This window comes from Oxyura jamaicensis, chromosome 3 (assembly GCF_011077185.1).
Source record: "Oxyura jamaicensis isolate SHBP4307 breed ruddy duck chromosome 3, BPBGC_Ojam_1.0, whole genome shotgun sequence".
NCBI classification, from domain to species: domain Eukaryota; kingdom Metazoa; phylum Chordata; class Aves; order Anseriformes; family Anatidae; genus Oxyura; species Oxyura jamaicensis.
Window position 1 is genome coordinate 96,098,180 of NC_048895.1, and position 18,364 is coordinate 96,116,543.

The 18,364-nt window shown below is 35.6% G+C and overlaps 1 protein-coding gene across 2 annotated transcripts in view; it reads left to right on the forward strand.

The window, feature by feature from the left end:
- Nucleotides 1-18,364, forward strand: part of CSMD1 (CUB and Sushi multiple domains 1) — a 1,151,643-nt gene that overhangs the window by 1,115,633 nt on the left and 17,646 nt on the right. The window contains exons 58-65 of one of the 2 annotated variants that reach the window (XM_035319885.1): nucleotides 1,525-1,701; nucleotides 2,913-3,092; nucleotides 4,470-4,643; nucleotides 5,563-5,736; nucleotides 8,109-8,182; nucleotides 9,528-9,639; nucleotides 10,727-10,906; nucleotides 15,617-15,661. In XM_035319885.1, coding sequence (XP_035175776.1) covers nucleotides 1,525-1,701; nucleotides 2,913-3,092; nucleotides 4,470-4,643; nucleotides 5,563-5,736; nucleotides 8,109-8,182; nucleotides 9,528-9,639; nucleotides 10,727-10,906; nucleotides 15,617-15,661 — 1,116 coding nt within the window. The remainder of the gene's footprint in view (nucleotides 1-1,524; nucleotides 1,702-2,912; nucleotides 3,093-4,469; nucleotides 4,644-5,562; nucleotides 5,737-8,108; nucleotides 8,183-9,527; nucleotides 9,640-10,726; nucleotides 10,907-15,616; nucleotides 15,662-18,364) is intronic. The other variant, XM_035319886.1, reaches the window with a different exon arrangement.

Below are 18,364 nucleotides of genomic sequence, written 5' to 3' on the forward strand. Positions count from 1 at the left end.
GTCTAGCCGGCAAAATGATGAAGTTGAAGTAATTATGAGAAATACACCTCTTCCTTTTTACTCCTATCTGAAGGCCATAATAATAATTTTAACTTGGAAGACCTTCCATGTAATTTTAAAATCATGATTTTACAGTAACAGCAACAATAACAATAATAAAACAGTGGAAGATAAAGCTACAGTGTTCTTTCTGTCATGAAACTTCTCAGAAGAATTTGTATAAACTTAATATGATTGCATGTTCCTGTTGGTATGGTTGAACAATACCATGATCACAAAATCAAAGTTAAATGTATCTAAGGCTATTTTCCATATACAGGTACATTCATTGGTGAATATAAAGAGAGCGTTGATCATGGAAATGAAGATAACAAAAGCTATGCCAGTTTCTTGAAGGAGTTAGAGTGTTTTAAATCTGAAAACTAAAGCTGTGAACCCTTTCTTTGATTATTCCATATTAACAATTGTGTATCACCACCAACATAGTTCACTTTATGCTTCCTGCTACTACTTCCATTCATGACAGAAGTTTAAAATTCCATCCTACTGAATTCTTCTCTTCAAAATTTTAAATGTGAAAAGTGAATAAAGCCTCATTTAAAAAAAAAAAAAAAAAAAAAAAAGTCATTTATGAATGATTACAAACATCAGTAATAGTCTGAATCATTTTTTATTTAGCAAATTATGTTTAACAGAATCCTGTAATCTAAACTATTAAATTATAACTGTTATTCTGCGGGCCACCCAGCTGGAAATCAGTTTTGCAGAAAAGGACCTGGGGATCTTGGTTGACACCAATCTGAACATGAGCCAACAATATGGCCTTGCTGCAAAGAAGGATAATGGTAATCTTGGCTTCATTATGCAAAGTATCCCCAGCAGGTCATAAGAGGTCCTTCCCCTCTACTCTGTTATTGGTGAGTCCACACCTGGAGTGCTGTGTCCAGTGCTGGGGCCCCCCAGTTAAAGAGAGATGTGGACATACTTGAAAGAGTCCAACAAAGGGCCACAGAGATGATTAAAGGACTGGAGTACTTCTTATGAGGAGAAGCTAAAAGAGTTGGGACTGTTCAGTATGGAGAAGAGAAAGCTTAGGAGAGATCTTATCAGTGCATATAAATACACGAAGACAAAGTGCATGGAGTTTGGAGCCAGCCTCTTTTTGGTGGTGCCCAGATGACCCTGCTTGAGCAAGGTGGTTGGATGAGATGCCAATACAGAACATCTATTCTTTTCTTGATTCAATAAAGAAATTATTCTATTCATTTTTTTACAATCAAAAGAGGAGATACCAGAAGACAGGAAGGGAATAGAAAAATGTGCCTATGAGCAAATCAGAGGCATAGATCTGTCAGGATATTAACTAAAAATTACACCCATTAAGCATTTTCTTAATAATATTTGCTAGAACGTTTTTTTTTAAAAAAATGAAGGCTGTTTAAAAATCATATATATATATATATATATATATATATATATTATTTTTTTCCATCTAGTCAACCTAGTTGTTAACCTTTTTCACAGCTGTATCTTGTGGGAACCCTGGCACTCCAGCCAATGGTATGATAATATACAGTGATGGAATATTATTCTCCAGCTCGGTCATTTATGCCTGCTGGGAAGGTTACAAAACTTCAGGGCTAACTACTCGACATTGTACTGCTAATGGGACATGGACTGGCACTGCTCCAGACTGCACAGGTCAGAAATAAACTTTCTTCCTCTAAAGCTTTGAAGTGCTAAGATCACCAGCCTGCTTCTGAAAATGATTATTTTGCTAGACTGGAAAAAAAAAAAAAAAAAAAAAAAAATCCCATTCCTCTGTCTTGTGATACATAAATATTTTATGTGCTTAAAGGTACATTCAATTTTAATATATGTTATATTTTGCCAGAAATATCTTCTTAAGATAGATACATAGGTAACTAGGTAACTTTTTTGTAGTTGTTTATCTTGTGAATGTATTGTGAATTAAAAATATGTCATTTTTCCTAAAAATAGGTGTTCCTCTAGAGTTTTCTTTAGCTTTTTTTGTGGCTTATGTACACAGGTAAGTCTAAATCAGATTTTATCTAGTTGGATACGTTGCTGCACCAGTTTATACTGTGAGCCATTTGAACCAGATCTGACATACTCATTCTACTAAGGAGTCAGGGAGCAGTGAGTTTCAGCTACTCCACAAGAGCAGAGGAGGGCAGCAAGGCCAGCAGGTGCAGTGACCTTGCTGATGAGGCTGGACCCACAGTACCAAGCAAGAAGGGCAGAGCAGGTCCAGTGACAGTAACTTGGGTCAAGCATGATCCACTGATCCCCAGGCAAGTCAGCATCTGTGAGGCAGGTCCCAGTGCAAGCTGGTAGTCTAGTCAGTGAGGTACATGGCCAGGCATAGGCATAATTGCAATGTGGCTCAAAGACCAAAGGTGAGGCTTTGAGTTTAAGTGCAGCTACCAAACAAAGTGGGAAGCCCTGGACAAAGCTTCTCACAGCTCTCAGCTCTTTCCACTGCACTCAGTTCCCAGTTTACATGTCAGCAGAATATCAGAGCTGGCCTTGAGCATGGGCACCCTGGGATGGGGGGAAAGGGGTGTCAAACGCAGTTGGTCATTCATGACCCTGAGAGGAAGTTACTCAAAGGTATGGAAGGATGACAACATAGACAACGTTTTAGAAAACCAACCTAATTTTGTTCCGTGATAGATGTAATGTCAGATAAATAACCTGTGGTCCCAGAGGAGGGCCATGAAGATGATCATGGGGCTGCAGCACCTCTTCTACGAAGCCAGTCTGAGATAGCTGGGGTTGTTCAGCTTGGAGAAGAGAAGGCTCCAGGGAGACCTTATAGCAGCCTCCAGTACCTAAAGGTTGTTTTTTTTTGTTTGTTTGTTTTTTTTGTTTTTTTCTTTTCTTGCTAGTGATCAGCTGTGGAGATCCAGGTGCATTACCAAATGGCATCCAGTTTGGAAATGATTTCACCTTTAATAAGACAGTCAGCTACCAATGTAATCCAGGATATTTGATGGAGCCTTCTGGTTCATCTACCCTGCGTTGTATAAAGGACAGCACATGGAACCAGAGTAAACCAATTTGCAAAGGTATGCATCTGAAAAATAATTTACAAATACTATTTTGATACTATATATGAAATTCACTAACAAATAAATACATTTATAGTTGTATAAAAATATATACCTACATTTTATAAAGAAATTGTCAAAGCTTTTCTGGGGTGATTAACATGCAAATGCAACTAAAACATACCAATAAATATTTGTGTAACATTTGTGTTTATGTAGTATATATGTCATGGTACAAAATTGGTTAAAATAGGGACACTAATGATGACAGTAGAACCAAATCAATCTGCAATGAAGATTACTGGAGTGGTCAGCTGAAAGAAAAACTAGGAATGAAGTACCCATTTTCCTTTTTTTGGCTCTTTTATCTTGGATTAAATGGCCAAAATTCCATGAAAGGATCCTCAAAACCAAATTTACCTTAAAAGAATCCTGTGTTGCAGTAGTGTAGTCATTGTAAGTAGCCATAAAGATTCTTTACAAATAGTTGATTACAAGTGCTAACATAAAGGTCATAGTGGGGATGGGGCTGTAATAATAAGAAACTTTTAAGGAATAAGGAAGTATGGTGAAAATTCTCAGCACTGTTATGTCAGATGAGGGATTAAATACAACAGCCAAGGGCATCTGCTGCTTATAAAGGACCTAGAGTGCCACCACATCCACTAGCACTTTGAAGTGTCTATAATTAAATTTTGGCCTGTTCAGTTTACAGACCATACTTTCTGTTGCAGAAATCAGCTACTTCTGTTGTAGAATTTGCAGATGTGCTTTTTGTTGAATGAACTGATGTGTAAATGTAAACCTGGTCATTCAAGGTTTCATCATTTTGTGCACTCTTTCAGAAAGTGGATCACATCAGAGTAGTTCTAAAGAATCTTTGGCATGTAGTTATGAACAAAGCCAATGTCCATTGTTTTCTGAAAAGGAAGCAAGAAAAGGAGCAAGGAAATGAACAGACCTGTATAATGAGCTTTGAACAGTGTTGCAAAATTAAATTAAAATAAAATGCAAATATTTATACAAACATATTAACAATACTTATACCTAGCACAGTAGCCTGTTTCCAACAATGATCAACGATGAATTTGTAGGCAAGTGACTCAGAACTAGGTAAGGTATATGCTCTTCTGGCTTCCAGCAACAGGTCAGGGATTTCCTAAGCCTAGAGGTAGTATTTTTGTATTTAAATTGTTTTTCTGTCTATTACAGGCTGCTTTGTCAACACAGGTTTTTTTTTTGTTTGTTTGTTTTGTTTTGTTTTGTTTTGTTTTTAGGCTGAACAGCATAAATTTACTTATTTTTTTTAGTTACAAAAGTATAACAAAATATGATTATGCATTCTCCTAACCACTATAAAATCTTGAAATTAAAACTCTTCTTTTTGTGATTTAGCTATCACCTGTGGTCCCCCTCCACCGGTACTCTACGGGAAAGTGGAAGGATCTGATTATCGCTGGGGTGCCAGTGTGAGTTACAGCTGTGCAGAAGGCTATCAGTTATCTAACACAGCTATTCTCTCCTGTGAGGGTCGAGGAATATGGCGGGGAGACATCCCACAATGTTTGCGTAAGTTTTCAGCATAAATTGTGTTGGGCTTCACCAAACTGTCTCAGGCTATAGTCATTTTTCTTCTCACAGCTACAAAGGTACTTGGCTGTGTCAGGTATTGTATGGACTACTGCAAGATTCTTCTTCCTTCTTCCAAAAAACATAGCTCATTATGAAATTGAGTGTTTGTACCCATTTAAGATCATGGTCTTCCTTTTCCCAAAAGTCACCTCCACCTCTTATTATCTAATTGGCCTCATCACCATTTTCCTTATGGGTAATCTTTTTGAATGTTCTGAATTTGACTTGTGGTGAACATGATTAAAATTTTCACTTACACTTTTCCTTTTTTAGTTCCCTGTCTCTATTTCCATTAACAGGTGAAAACTAGGTTCCTAACTCTTAAGCTCATATCCTTACCCTGTTTTCTTAATCTATTTTTCTTTTTTAAGGCAAGTATATACCTTCATATCTTGTCACTGTTTGTCTTCCAGCTTCTTCTAAATCTGTCAGCTTCTCCAGTGCTTGCAGTCTTGTCAAGACTCTGAAAAACATTTTTCCCTTACTTAATTAGGTCAAAAATTTCCAGCCATTTTACCTGAGGGTGAATGGATACATTTAACATTGTCTACTTTGAAATTACTTTGTCATCCAAGTATAATCAGCCTTAAAGTGTCTCAATTAAAAGGTCTATCTTTCCAGGTTACATTTTATGCTTATAATAACTGTAATAGTGGCAATTAATTTTAAATAGCTGCCAAGAATTTATTTGAGCTATAATCCTACTGATAAATGAACATAGCATTTGCACTCATATTCAGTATGGCCAACTTGCACCTAAAACAATGGAGAATAATTCCGAGCATCAAATGAAGCACATGCAGTTGTAATAACTTTTTTTTTTCTTTTTTTTTTTCTTTTTTTTTATATATCTTAGCGGTGTTTTGTGGTGATCCTGGTACTCCAGCAGAAGGACGCCTCAATGGAAAGAGTTTCACCTACAGATCTGAAGTTAGCTTTCAGTGCAGACCCCCTTTTATTCTGATAGGCTCTTCAAGAAGATTCTGCCAAGCAGATGGCACTTGGAGTGGAATACAACCAACATGCATTGGTATTAATTGGTATTTCTTGTGCTGATTCTACTGAGAATATTCTTGATAAATTATTACACTATCATAAGCCTAACAATTACCTTTCCAAATATAGAAAACTTCTGTGTAATATAAAAAGAACCCGATAAATAAGGTTATATTTTGAGTATAAAAAATCTAGGATAAACACAATCACATATGAAGTAATTTGTAAATTTACATGATTGCTTGTCTGCTGGAAATGCAGAATGTCAGTAAGTGCAAGTGCATAAATTTATTCCATCTATTTTTAGAGTCTTTTAGATACACAGAAGACTTTGGTAGATTAAAGACTGGATTCTATCACTGGAGAGTTAAAGGCATTTGTCAGAATCAATCCTAAATCAAAAAGCTTTTTGGAACTTGTGAAAGTGGCTGGTACAGCTCAAAAGGATGAGGCGTGCAGGGTCTGATCTTTTGAAATTCTGATAAACTGCCAAGCACTATCAGTTTCTCATTGACTGATGTGCAAGTGGTAGGCTTTTAGCTTGTTACATAATCAGATTAACTGAGAGAAATGCTGGACACCTGTAACTCCCACTGACATCAGTATTTGATCCAACTTGGGGTGACTTGCTAGAGAAAATGATTTTGGCGTGATAATAGAAATGTCCTCTTTGATATTTCTATAAATCTTTTCAGATATAGACTGTAACCCAATTATAAGTTTTCCTGTGACTGAGATATTGGCTCTGTGCAAGAGCTGGGCTGAATAGTATGGGAGAAGGTGGCAAGTGTGACTATTGAAATCAGCCTGTATTTGTAAAATAAGATGTTAACACTTGATAAAATTCTTTGATATTAATTCAAATTTCCTTCTGTCCATAGTTTTTATGAATTGGGCAATCTGTTTTTTTAAGTGAGACAAGGTTTACAAAAACAAAATATAAGGTCTATAGTGAAGAATCAAATTTGAAAATGTAATAATGGCGTTTCTGTTTATATAGATTATATATATATATATAATTATATATATTTATATATATTTATATGTTTTTATAAAGAAGTAGCTGAAAAATACTGCATCAGACATAGTCATTTTTACGCTGTTGTAATAGGAAAACCTAGGAACACCTAAAATATTTACAGATACCATTATTAAGGAATTTGAAAGTTAAGATCTGTGAACAATAGAACTATTGCCAAAAGTATCATGTAATAGCAAATGATGACAAGCTGTTCTATTCCTGGATATTTGTCATTTCCTTAAAACAGTGTGAGAATACTTTCTTTTTTTTCCCCACTGTTTTTTCAGATTAAACAAATCTTTAAAAAGTCAATTGACTTCATGTTTCTATTATCAATAGTATTCCTGCTGATGATAATTTGTCAGAAGTCCTTGAGCTGCTAAGTATGTTTAATTTTTATTCTTGCATGTTGGGTCAATGTCCACCTAACTTTTGGAGCTTTCAGTAAATATCAGTCCACTTAAATTGTAATGCTCTAATGATTGTCAATCCTGAAAATTGAAGTTGACTGAGAGTGAACTGGCATATGTTTTATGTGTCAGTTTTTCCTCTACAGAAAGTTAAAAATTGTTACAGATGAAATATAGGCCCAAATTATATTCTTCAAATTGCAGTGTCATCACAAAAGCAGACTTGGTTGCCAAGAGGGAATCATAGTACAGAGGGATTTATCAGATTAGATCCCATGCTATCTACCTGCTGGATTTGAAAGGACATGCCTTAAGAAAATGCACGTTCAGAATGCAAAGGGGACATAGATGAAATGTCAAAAATAATTTCAGGCTGTGTTAAGATATACTTGTGAAAATTAGGATCATATAATTAGCTAAACTCTGCTGGTGTACCTTTCTTGGTTGTGAAGAGGGCTATATTTTTGTTTTCCAACAACAGCTGAGAAAATAGTCCCTTTGAAACGCTTGACTTGCTATAAGAAAGCAGTTTTTTTGTTTCGTTTTTTATTCTGGTTAGAAATCTGACTTAATCATTAAGTTGTTGCTTGGAAAAGAAAAGGAGGAAAATACTTCCATATATGTTCCATCTGAATTCTGAATGGTATTTCAGGAGGATGGGATATGCTATATATTCAAAAAAAGTTTAGAATTTTAGTAAAAATGAATGCAATCCTAATTTTGAAGGATTCATTTTGAAGGTATCATTGCCAAAGATACCTGCAAAAAATACCCTTAAATATTGGTAATGTACTGAAAGTACTGTGATCTATCTTTGAAATGTAACTGGAAATAAGAGTTTAATACATAGAAATACACAGGTGCATTAGAAATGTGATTCTTGTCATCGCTAGACATTGATGACATCTTTGCAAACACTTTTAGACTTATCTTTCTATGCAATAATAATATGTCATGTTTCACATTTTACATTAGATCCAGCTCACAATGCATGTACAGACCCTGGTACTCCACATTTTGGAATACAAAACAGTTCCAGAGGTTATGAGGTAATTCTTTCTTTTATTTATTAGATTCCTAAACTGAAGATGCATTTAATAACCTCAAATATATTGAATTATATTTAGGCTTCATTGTCTAATGTAAACCTTTGGAAATTTCCACTCCTTTTTAATAAAGCTCAGGCTTCATTCTGAGGTGTTTTTCTTTCTTTGCTTTCTTTCTTTTTTTTTTTTTTTTTTTTTTTTTAAATGCTGTTTAAAGAAAGAACTTCTAACCTTGCAATATATCATGTATTCAGTCCTCTAGGAGACTTCAATAGGGAGGACTATTTATAAATTGATTACCTAATATGATATGACATGATATAATTACTTTGCTTTATGATCATAATTCTTTCTTACATTGATGAATAGTCAGTAAATACCTAACAACTGAAGACCTGTTTGATCCAAAGGCCATGTAGTCCTTGAGAAAAAGTCAGAAACTGGCTTACCTAAACTAGCAATTCATGTTACATTTTATTCAGCGTCAGAGAAGACAAAATCATTCTATGTGGTGGATCAATGTTCTTTGTGATGAATGTCCTTTTTATAATTTCGAGATTCCTCACAGGATATTAGTTTGCCAAGTGACAGTCATAAAAGTAACTGAGAAAATAAAAATAGATGCAAAAATGACCAATCCAAAGTTGTTATTTAGACTGCTTAACTTAATGTCAATAGATTCTTCAGGTACAAATATTTGTGACTGGAATCTGAAATACGTGTTACTTGGGTTTCCTGCTTATTTCTGAACCTAGGACAGTGTGTCACATGGTATTATGATCAAGTCAGAATTGTTATTAAATAAAAATAATCTGTAAATTCCCGTACTTATCAGTACCCTCCCTCTCCTGCAATTGTGCTGTCTGTCACTGCTGTGGCTGTGAGCTTCTTTCTTCACCTTCAGCTCCTGCCTGATATTATGGATGCAACTGTTCCTTACATTTTTTTTTATTTTTTTCCCTTAAAAAATATTTTTAATGAAGCCACACAATGAGAAACCTTTTAAACAGACTTACTCGTCAAGTTCTATTGAATATATGCAGTGATGTACACAAAAAGGTACATCTCTGTCATTTAGTTTGTTTCTGTTACACTAACAAACTAATAAACTAATGCATGTCTTGTTCTTTTCCATGCACACAGCCTTGTCAATATTTTTCAACTTACTGATTTAAAATAAGGTTATGGAAGATGAATTACTTGAGATTTTCATCTCATACAAAAACTTAAATACTGTAAACAGAGGACACTTTTGAAAAAAAAAAAATCTACTAGTTTATCACAGTCTTGATATCTAACTACAGATGATGGATACCTCTTTCATCTAATATTCTGTTTTGATCCTTAGGTTGGGAGCACAGTCTTTTTCAGATGCAGGAAAGGCTATCATATTCAGGGATCTACCACCCGTTCTTGTCTTGCTAACTTAACGTGGAGTGGCATACAGTCTGAATGTATTCGTAAGTCTGGTTTCTTATCTAATGAGCTTGTATGCTGTGCAATTTTGAAAGAGCTACAGGCTAATGCATGTATAAATTCATAGTAAATATTATGGTACCAAAAAAAAAAGTCAAATTTATTTAACTATTTTTTTTTCTTTCTATTCTAAGAACAAAGATGTATTCAGAATATTACTGTGAAGAAATATTTTTCAGATATTTTCTTCTTGATGTTCACAATAATTTAATTAGAAATACTTTTAAAATATCGGATTATGATACAATAATATTATTATACTATAATTTTTATTCAGAAAAGTTTGTCCTTGTTAACCCACTGCATTAGTTGTTTTAAGTTAATCTATTTTGTGTGTGTGTATTGGATTAATAGTGAAAAGTTGCCTGAAATATGCATGGGACTATTCTGTTGGCTAGATATTGTGAATTATAAGATACAACTTACCAAAATTCAGCTTTTCTGTGCTCTGTATGGATATATAAATGCTTACTGTATTTATGTCCTTATGGATGTTGAATAACTATTGTATTAAAATACACTCATCTAAGCAAAAAATATGTAATGAGAATGACCTTAGATTATTACCCTATTTAAAATTAACTTTGGATTGTTGTAAATTAATGCACTGGAGCACAGAGGAAGAAGCATACTAAGAAACAGTAACTGTTATTATCAGTGTACTATGACAAAGCCTTCCTACGGAACTTTTAAGTCATTTGAAATTTATAATGAATTTATTTAACACAGTTATCGCTCTAATTTTCAAGACTCTTTAAATGGAAGTGATGCTTGAAGCTGTGACACTACAAAAATTCACAGGACGTGCGATGGCACGTTTCTCTTCATTGTAACAGTTTTCAGACTATCTATCATGATTTAATTTTGCTCAAGAATATCTGATAAGTATCATTTCCATCTTCCCACATTAAGAAAAGAATACACATAGAATATAATAATATTTCTAAAAGGTGTACAAAGCTTACTGAGTAAAAAGGAGTAAGTTGGCATGTGTTTGTTTTAAATTTAATACACTAATCCTTTGGACACTGTTTGCCACCACTTTTTCTAACTCTTAAAAACCCTTTGCAGCTCATGCTTGTAGGCAGCCAGAGACACCGGCACATGTAGATGTGAAAGCAATAGATCTTCCTACTTTAGGATATACTTTGGTGTATACTTGTCAGCCAGGATTTTTTCTTGCTGGTGGATCAGAACATCGGACATGTAAACCAGATATGAAATGGACAGGAAAATCTCCTATTTGTAAAAGTAAGTCATATGAGTGGTATGTTGTGCTCTACTTGGTCAGATTTCATTATCCATCACATTTTTATTTTATATAATAGGATCGAATATTTCACATTTGCTATTTAAAAATGCATATGACACAATAGAATAATAGAATCCTAGAATGGCTTGGGTTGGAAGGGACCATAAAGACCATCTAGCTCTAACACCCCTGCCACAGGCAGGAATGTCACCCACTAGATCAGGTTGCCCAGGGCCCTGTCCAACATGGCCTTGAATACCTCCAGGGATGGGGCATCCACAGCCTCTCTGGGCTATCTGTTCCAGTGCCTCTCCACCCTCTGAGTGAAGAATTACCTCTTAACATCTAACCTAAATCTACCCTCTTTTAGTTTAAAACTGTTTCCTCTTCTCTTATCGTTATCTGTCTGAGTAAAAAGTCAGTCTCCGTGTTTTTTTTTTTGTTGTTTGTTTTGTTTTTAATTCCCCTTTAAGTACTGAAAAGCCACAAGGAGGTGTCCCAGGAGCCTTTTCTTCTCCAAGCTGAACATCTGCAGCTCTCTCAGTATTTCTTCATACAAGAGGTGCTCCAGCCCTCTGATCATCTTCGTGGCCTTCCTCTGGACACACTCTAACTGGTCCATGTCTTTCCTGTGCTGGGGGACCCAGATCTGGACTCAGCACTCCAAGTGGGACCTCACAAGGGCAGAGCAGAGGGGCACAATCACCTCCCTCCACCAGCTGGCCACTCCTCTGTTGGTGCAGCCCAGAATGCAGCTGGCCTTCTGGGCTGAAAGTGCAAACTGCTAGCTCATGTTGAACTTTTCATCCACCATAATCCCCAAGTCCTTCTCTGCAGGGCTGTTATCCATGAGTTCTTTTCCCAGTCTGTCCTAATATCTGGGATTGCCCTGACCCAGGTGCAGCACCTTGCACTTGGACTTGTTGAACTTCATTCAGTTCACATGGGTCCACTTCTCAAGCTTGTCCAGGTTGCTCTGAATGGCATCTCTTCCTTCTTTCATATCAACTGCACCACTCAGCTTGGTGTCATCTGCAGAGTTGCTGAGGGTGCACTCGATTCTTCCAAGTCATTGAAAAAGATACTAAACAGCACCAGTCCCAAGATAGACCCCTGAGGGCCACCACTCATCACTGGCCACCACCTGGATATACAGCCGTTGACAACAACTCTTCTGGCTGCAGCCATCAAGCCAATTCCTTATCAACCAAATGGTCCACCTTTCAGTACATTTCTCTTCAATTTAGGTATCAGGATGTCAAAGCCTTACAGAAATCCAGGTAGGTGGCATTGGTTGGTCTTCCCTTATTGACCAATGCAGTCACTCCATCACAGGAGGCCACCAGATTGGTCAGGCAGGATTTACCCTTGGTGAAGCCATGCAGACTGTCTCAGATCACCTTGTCTTGCATGTGCCTTAACATTGCTTTCAGGAGGATCTGTTCCACCGTCTTCCCAGGCACAGAGGTGAGACTTACCAGTTGGTAGCCCCTCATGTCTTTTCTACCTTTTTGAAAAATTGGAGTGATGTTTCCTTTTTTCCTGTCACTGGGGACTTCACCTGACTGCCCTGATGTTGCAAATATGTTGGAGAACGTCTTGGCAACTACATTAACCAGTTCCCTCAGCGCTCAGGGATGTATGACATTGGGACCCATAGACTTGTATCTATTCAGTTTCATCAGTTGGTCTCAAACCTGCTCTTCGCTTACAGTGGGAGGGACTTTGCTCCCCCAGCCCCTGCCTACAGGTTCAGGGACTCAAGAGACATGGGAAGCCTGACTGGCAGTGAAGACTGAGGCAAATAAGTTGTTGATTAACTCAGCCTTGCCCATGTCTGCTGTTCTGCATTTTCCCTTCTTGTTTATCTGAGGGGGTACACTCTCCTTGGCCTTTGTTTTTCTGGCCAATGCAACTATAGAATCCCTTCTTGTTTTTCTTTGCATCCCTTGCCAAGTTTAGTTCCATCTGTGCCTTGGCTTTCCTGATCACATCCCTGCACATCTGGACAGCGTCACTGTACTCTTCCAAGGCCACATGTTCCTTCTCCCACTGCCTGTGCATTTCCTTCTTGCGCCTCAGTTTGACCAACAGGTTCTTGCTCCACCATGCTGTTTTTCTGCCTTCCCTGCTTGATTTCTTACTCATAGGGTTGAGCTCGTCCACTCTAAGAACAGTACCCTTAAAGAGCTGCCAGCTCTGACCAGTTCCTCTGTCCCTAAGGACAGTATCTCAGGGGATCACATCTACTAGGTCTTTAAATGACTGGAAGTTCACTCTTTGAAAGTTTGGGCTCTTGACTTTTCATAGAACCATAGAATGGCTTGGGTTGGAAGGGACCTCAAAGATCATCTAGTTCCAACCCCTCTGCCATAGGCAGGGAAGTCACCCACTAGATCAGGTTGCTCAGGGCCTCCTCTAACCTGGTCTTGAACACCTCCAAAGACATTTCTCTTTGACCAGGCCATATTCCTCAAGATCGTGAACTCAACCAAGGCACGGTTGCTAAAACGCAGACTGCCCCTCATCTTCAACTCTTTAATGAGTTCCTCCACATTGGTGAGCACTAGGTCCAGTAACACTTATCCTCTGCTTAGTTTGTCTAATTTTGGACCAGGAAGTTATCCTCGACACAATCCAAGATTCTCCTGGATTGCTTACGACCTGCTGTGTAGCTTTTCCAGCAGACATCTGGGTGGTTGAAACACCCATCAGGATGAGAGCCTGTGAGCATGATGCGTCTTGTAGCTGAAGCAAGAAGGTCTTGTCAGGTGTCCTGTAGTAGACCCCAACCACAAGTTATCCTTACTGGACATCTTACTGGTCTGGTCCTTAACTTTTACCCATAAGCTCTCAACCTCTCTGTGGCTGTTTCTCAGAGGCAGCTCTTTTGCAATCTATCCATGTCTTAACATGGAGGGCAACACCTCTGCCCCTCCTTCCCTTGATTGCAGTGTTCTGGTTGTGTGATTTGTCCAAACATGTTTCTGTGATAGCAATTAGGTCATCGTTTTCTAACTGCATTGTGGCTTCTAACTCCTCTTGCTCATTTCCCATGCTGTGTGCATTACTGTAGAGGCATTTCAGCTGGGATGTTGACTGCATCGCCTTTTTAGAGGAGCCCTTCCTAATTCCTTTTGGACAATTCACAGGTATTTTCCTGTTGCTTCCTAAAGTGTTTCTGTTCCCTGTTTGTTTTCTGTCACTCAGAGGTACATCCCCTTCCCCCACTAAATCTACATCAAAGCTCTGCTAATAAGACCAGTCAGCTTGCTTCCCAGAAAGTGTTTACTTTATGAAATGTTTTTTTACCTTATGAAAACAATAGTTTAAAAAGTCAAAGTAAGCATAGCATCTGGAGCTCATGGAGGAAGACATAGGAGTATATGTATGTAAATGTGCAGACACACATACGTAAGTTTATTCCTTAAAAGCAAACAAAAAAAAATAATATAAATTATTACTTTTAACTGTATTCTTCCTAATCTTTTTGACATAGTTTTAAAGAGTATTTCAATGTGTTCAGGGTTTAATGCATGATTTTCTGTTAACAACAACAACAACAACTTTCACAGGAGTTGACTTTTAGATTCATTCAGGTGTGATTTTTGTCCAAGAAAAACTTATAAAATAAAAATAAACAATAAAAATTATTAAAATAAATCTTTGCACCTGATTCCACTTTTATTTACAGCCATATAAATTTCATGTTGTTTTGCTAAAATAACTCAAAGTATGTAATTGTGAGGGCTCAATTTGGCCTTTACATGTGAATAAACATGGCTATAAATTCCCTATACATAGAAATAAAAAAAAAACATAACATTTAGAATATGAGCAAAGTAAAAAACAATCAGATATGTGGGAAAGATGCATGCAACATGTTTAATTCTAATGTGTCAAAGAACTCTAAACAGATTTGATGGTTGAACAGTATTATATTTTTCTTAAAGTTATGGTTAAACTTTTTTGTTTCAACATTGAGAAGTATGATCTACCCATTAAGATTTATCTTATTGTAGATCCATAAAGGATGATTTTTCAGGGGTAATATATAATTAATACAGTGAGATAAAAGATGGATGATTTTTTTTTTTTTGGATTTTTTTAAGAAAATGCAGAAAAGGTTTCTATTAACTAATTCTATTTTTCTTCGCACACAGTCTTTAGGTATAATTTTTATGTCTCACATTTTAATGGTATTTTAGCACTTAATCAGTCTGATCATTGAATTTCTGCACCAGAAGTACAACAAATTATACCAGTTGTGATTCTTTCCCATGATATCTGATCCTGTCATTTTAATCCAGCTATCTGGCTTTTGCTGGTTTATGTCATAAATGTATCAATCTTTGTTAACACAGTTTTAATGATATTTAATATGAGTAATTATATACAGTATTTTTCCCCCCTATAAGGCTCTCTTTTATAGCACTGATATAAAATTATAGGCCTAAGTGTATAAAATAATTGGCTAGCCAGTCAACTTTTCAAAGTAAAAATGTTGTTTTCCTAAATTATTTTCTGATGGCTTTTGTTTAAGTGTATAGGTTTGAACATGTAAAGTATTCAAGACTTCAGTTATTTCTGTTTTAAATATAACTTTTTTGGATAAGGGATAATTGCAACAATCAGGCATTGTTTTAACATTCTATTAAAAAAATATCAGATATGTTCATGAAAATGATAATTTGTCTTTTTACTTGTAGGTAAAGGAGTCAGAGAAGTTAATGAAACAATAACTAAAACTCCAGGTTTGTATACAAGAAGAGTTTTAGATCTAAATAAATTAAATTGATTTACACCTTAGGTTGCTATTACCAGTATTTAACTTAGGTATTTTATAGCTAATTTCAAAGGAATATAAATGTTGAAGTCGCTCAAGATAATAAGTACCATGTTAAACCTACTCTATGAAATTATTTCCAAAACAACATTTTAATAATTTCTACAATACCAATTCTGTGAACCGCACAAGAAAAAATTGTCAAGCCAAAAACATAAAGCATATATAAGAAACAGATTTGAAGGAGTTTTATATCAGACAGATTGCTATAATGGAGAGCCTTATGAGCATAGACTATAATTTTAGCGGTTGGGTTCAAAGTTCTGTCTTTTGCATTTTTTTTGGCCTTCATTTCATAGGGGTTCTAAGCCAGGTTTTCCAAAATGGTATGGGCCACATGTGTGCAGTCAACTTTGACCTCCTGCCACTGACAAAATATTGAAATACATCTGATAATTCCTTTATTTAGATCTTCTCATGTTCAGTCATTTTTAGAAAAAGAGACCTATTTTTCCCAATTTAACTACAAGCAGATTTTTTACCAAATACATTAGCTTGCAACTCTATATTCTGAATTTTAGCAAACTTCAGGGAAAACAAGATGAATGCATAACAGTCACAGCAGTTCATGGAAGGACTCTGTAGAATAGATGGGATAAAAAGGTATTTCTGCTAATAATTAACCTTCCCAGTGATATTATCAGTGAGTGTGTCAAATGAAATCTGAAATGAGTTCTTGTCAAATACATCACTTCTATAGACTTGCAGCAATTCAGGAGGTAATGTGCATTCACTATAATTAATATACCATCTTAATTTATTAGAGGATTCACATCACCATACTGCTAAGGTATGCATTAATCTGATACCACACAGGTTTTGAAGTTCAATGCCAAATTAAATTAAAGATCAGGTCAAATACATTCACTATGCAGAGCATCAGCATTAGTTCACACCATATCATGTCCCTTATGACCAATTCTGATAAATAACTAATTGATCATGCAAATAATGGTGATTAGAGAATTGAATCTGTATAATAAATGTCAGTAATTAACAAAAGTTTTAAGCTATTTTTTTTTTTTTTTAAAGTCTGTACTGTTATTATGTCTTTTAAAATTGTGAATTCTATTAAGTTTAGAACACTAAACTTAAACTTAAACTTTTGGAGCATTTTCTTTACTTTGTTATCTTGTCTTTTGGTAGAATTTCATTTATTGCCATCTTTTTTTTTTTTTTATGGGATGAAGCTAATATTTGTCAACTAAAATTTTTGTAACAGAAGAAATTAATATTCTCATTTTCAACCTTCAGATGTCTGGATAGAAATGATACTGTTTATTAAATTGCTATTTTTTTTTAGAGTTATTGTTTTTATAAGAAATAGTAATACCACTTTAACACTACTTTAAATTGTAATAGAATATAAATTGTCAATAATGAGTTCTCACAATAGCCATGTGAAGTTTAGCAGCTATAATATTGTGTGTGATTCCCATGGTTATCACTGCTTTGTATAGCCTTTGCAAAAATTGTTAGGAAGCTGTTTTAATTAGTAGCTATGGATTTTCCCATTCCTTACATTTGGAGGAGAATCTGCAGTTGGTGTAGAGTTCATATAGCAACCAAAGTTAATTTTACTAATTCTACATTTCTATATTGTTTGGGAAAGGCAGACATTGTAAGGGCTGGGCAGAATTGAGTCAGAGCCACTATGATTCCTCAGCAGCTTCTATGGGACAAAGATTAGCAGCTACTATGGGCAGTTAAAACAGTCAAAGATACTTGATATTGAAGATGTTAAATGCGGAAACAGAAGTGTGGTGTCAGCTCCTTTATAACAGTTTTATATACTACCTGTCAGCACTGTAATATGTAATACTAGATGTTCACCTTCACAGGGATAAATTCAGATACATTTTTAATTAACAGCAAATAAAAGACAAATAATTATAACATTTTTTAAATGTCAGGTTTCAAATTTACTGTAAGTAACAATTGTAGGAAAGCAATGAGAAATGGCTAGGAAAAAAGAGTCTAAAAGATACTTTACAAAATTAATATGTTCTCAGGGAATATATGATCTTTAAGTATTGTGAGATCCCAATTGAAATTTAAGCAATAATGCATGAAGAAAAGGTGTGGAGAAAAGACTGATAAAAACTTGTGCTAAGCTGTATCTGGAATTCAGTGAAAACAGTTGAATGTTACACACAGCACTGCTTTGTTCATGAAGCAAGTAGGTGGCCTAAGAGTGTCTCCTTCCAGGAAACCCTGACTTGAGAATATTCTTCTCCCTTCTTCATCACATCCTAACGGGTGTTCAGGGGCAGAGTCCATCATTTTCCGTAGTCTTTGGGACATTAACTGAAGCACTCAAGATATGAAGTGTGAGATTATTTAAAAACATATATTGTGATGGACAGGTATGATACAGCATAGGCAATTGTGTTGAAAGATCATTAGATATATTGTCCTAACAATTGTTCATTTTTTACTGTAATACCTCCTTAGAATAGCAGAATAATGCTGTAACAGAGAAACTGAAGAACATAAGAGTTTCTAGAAAGATTGCTACTTTGTTGTAATTTACTCTTTTCTTTTCTTTTCCTTTCTTTTTTCTTTTTTCTTTTCTTTTCTTTTCTTTTCTTTTCTTTTCTTTTCTTTTCTT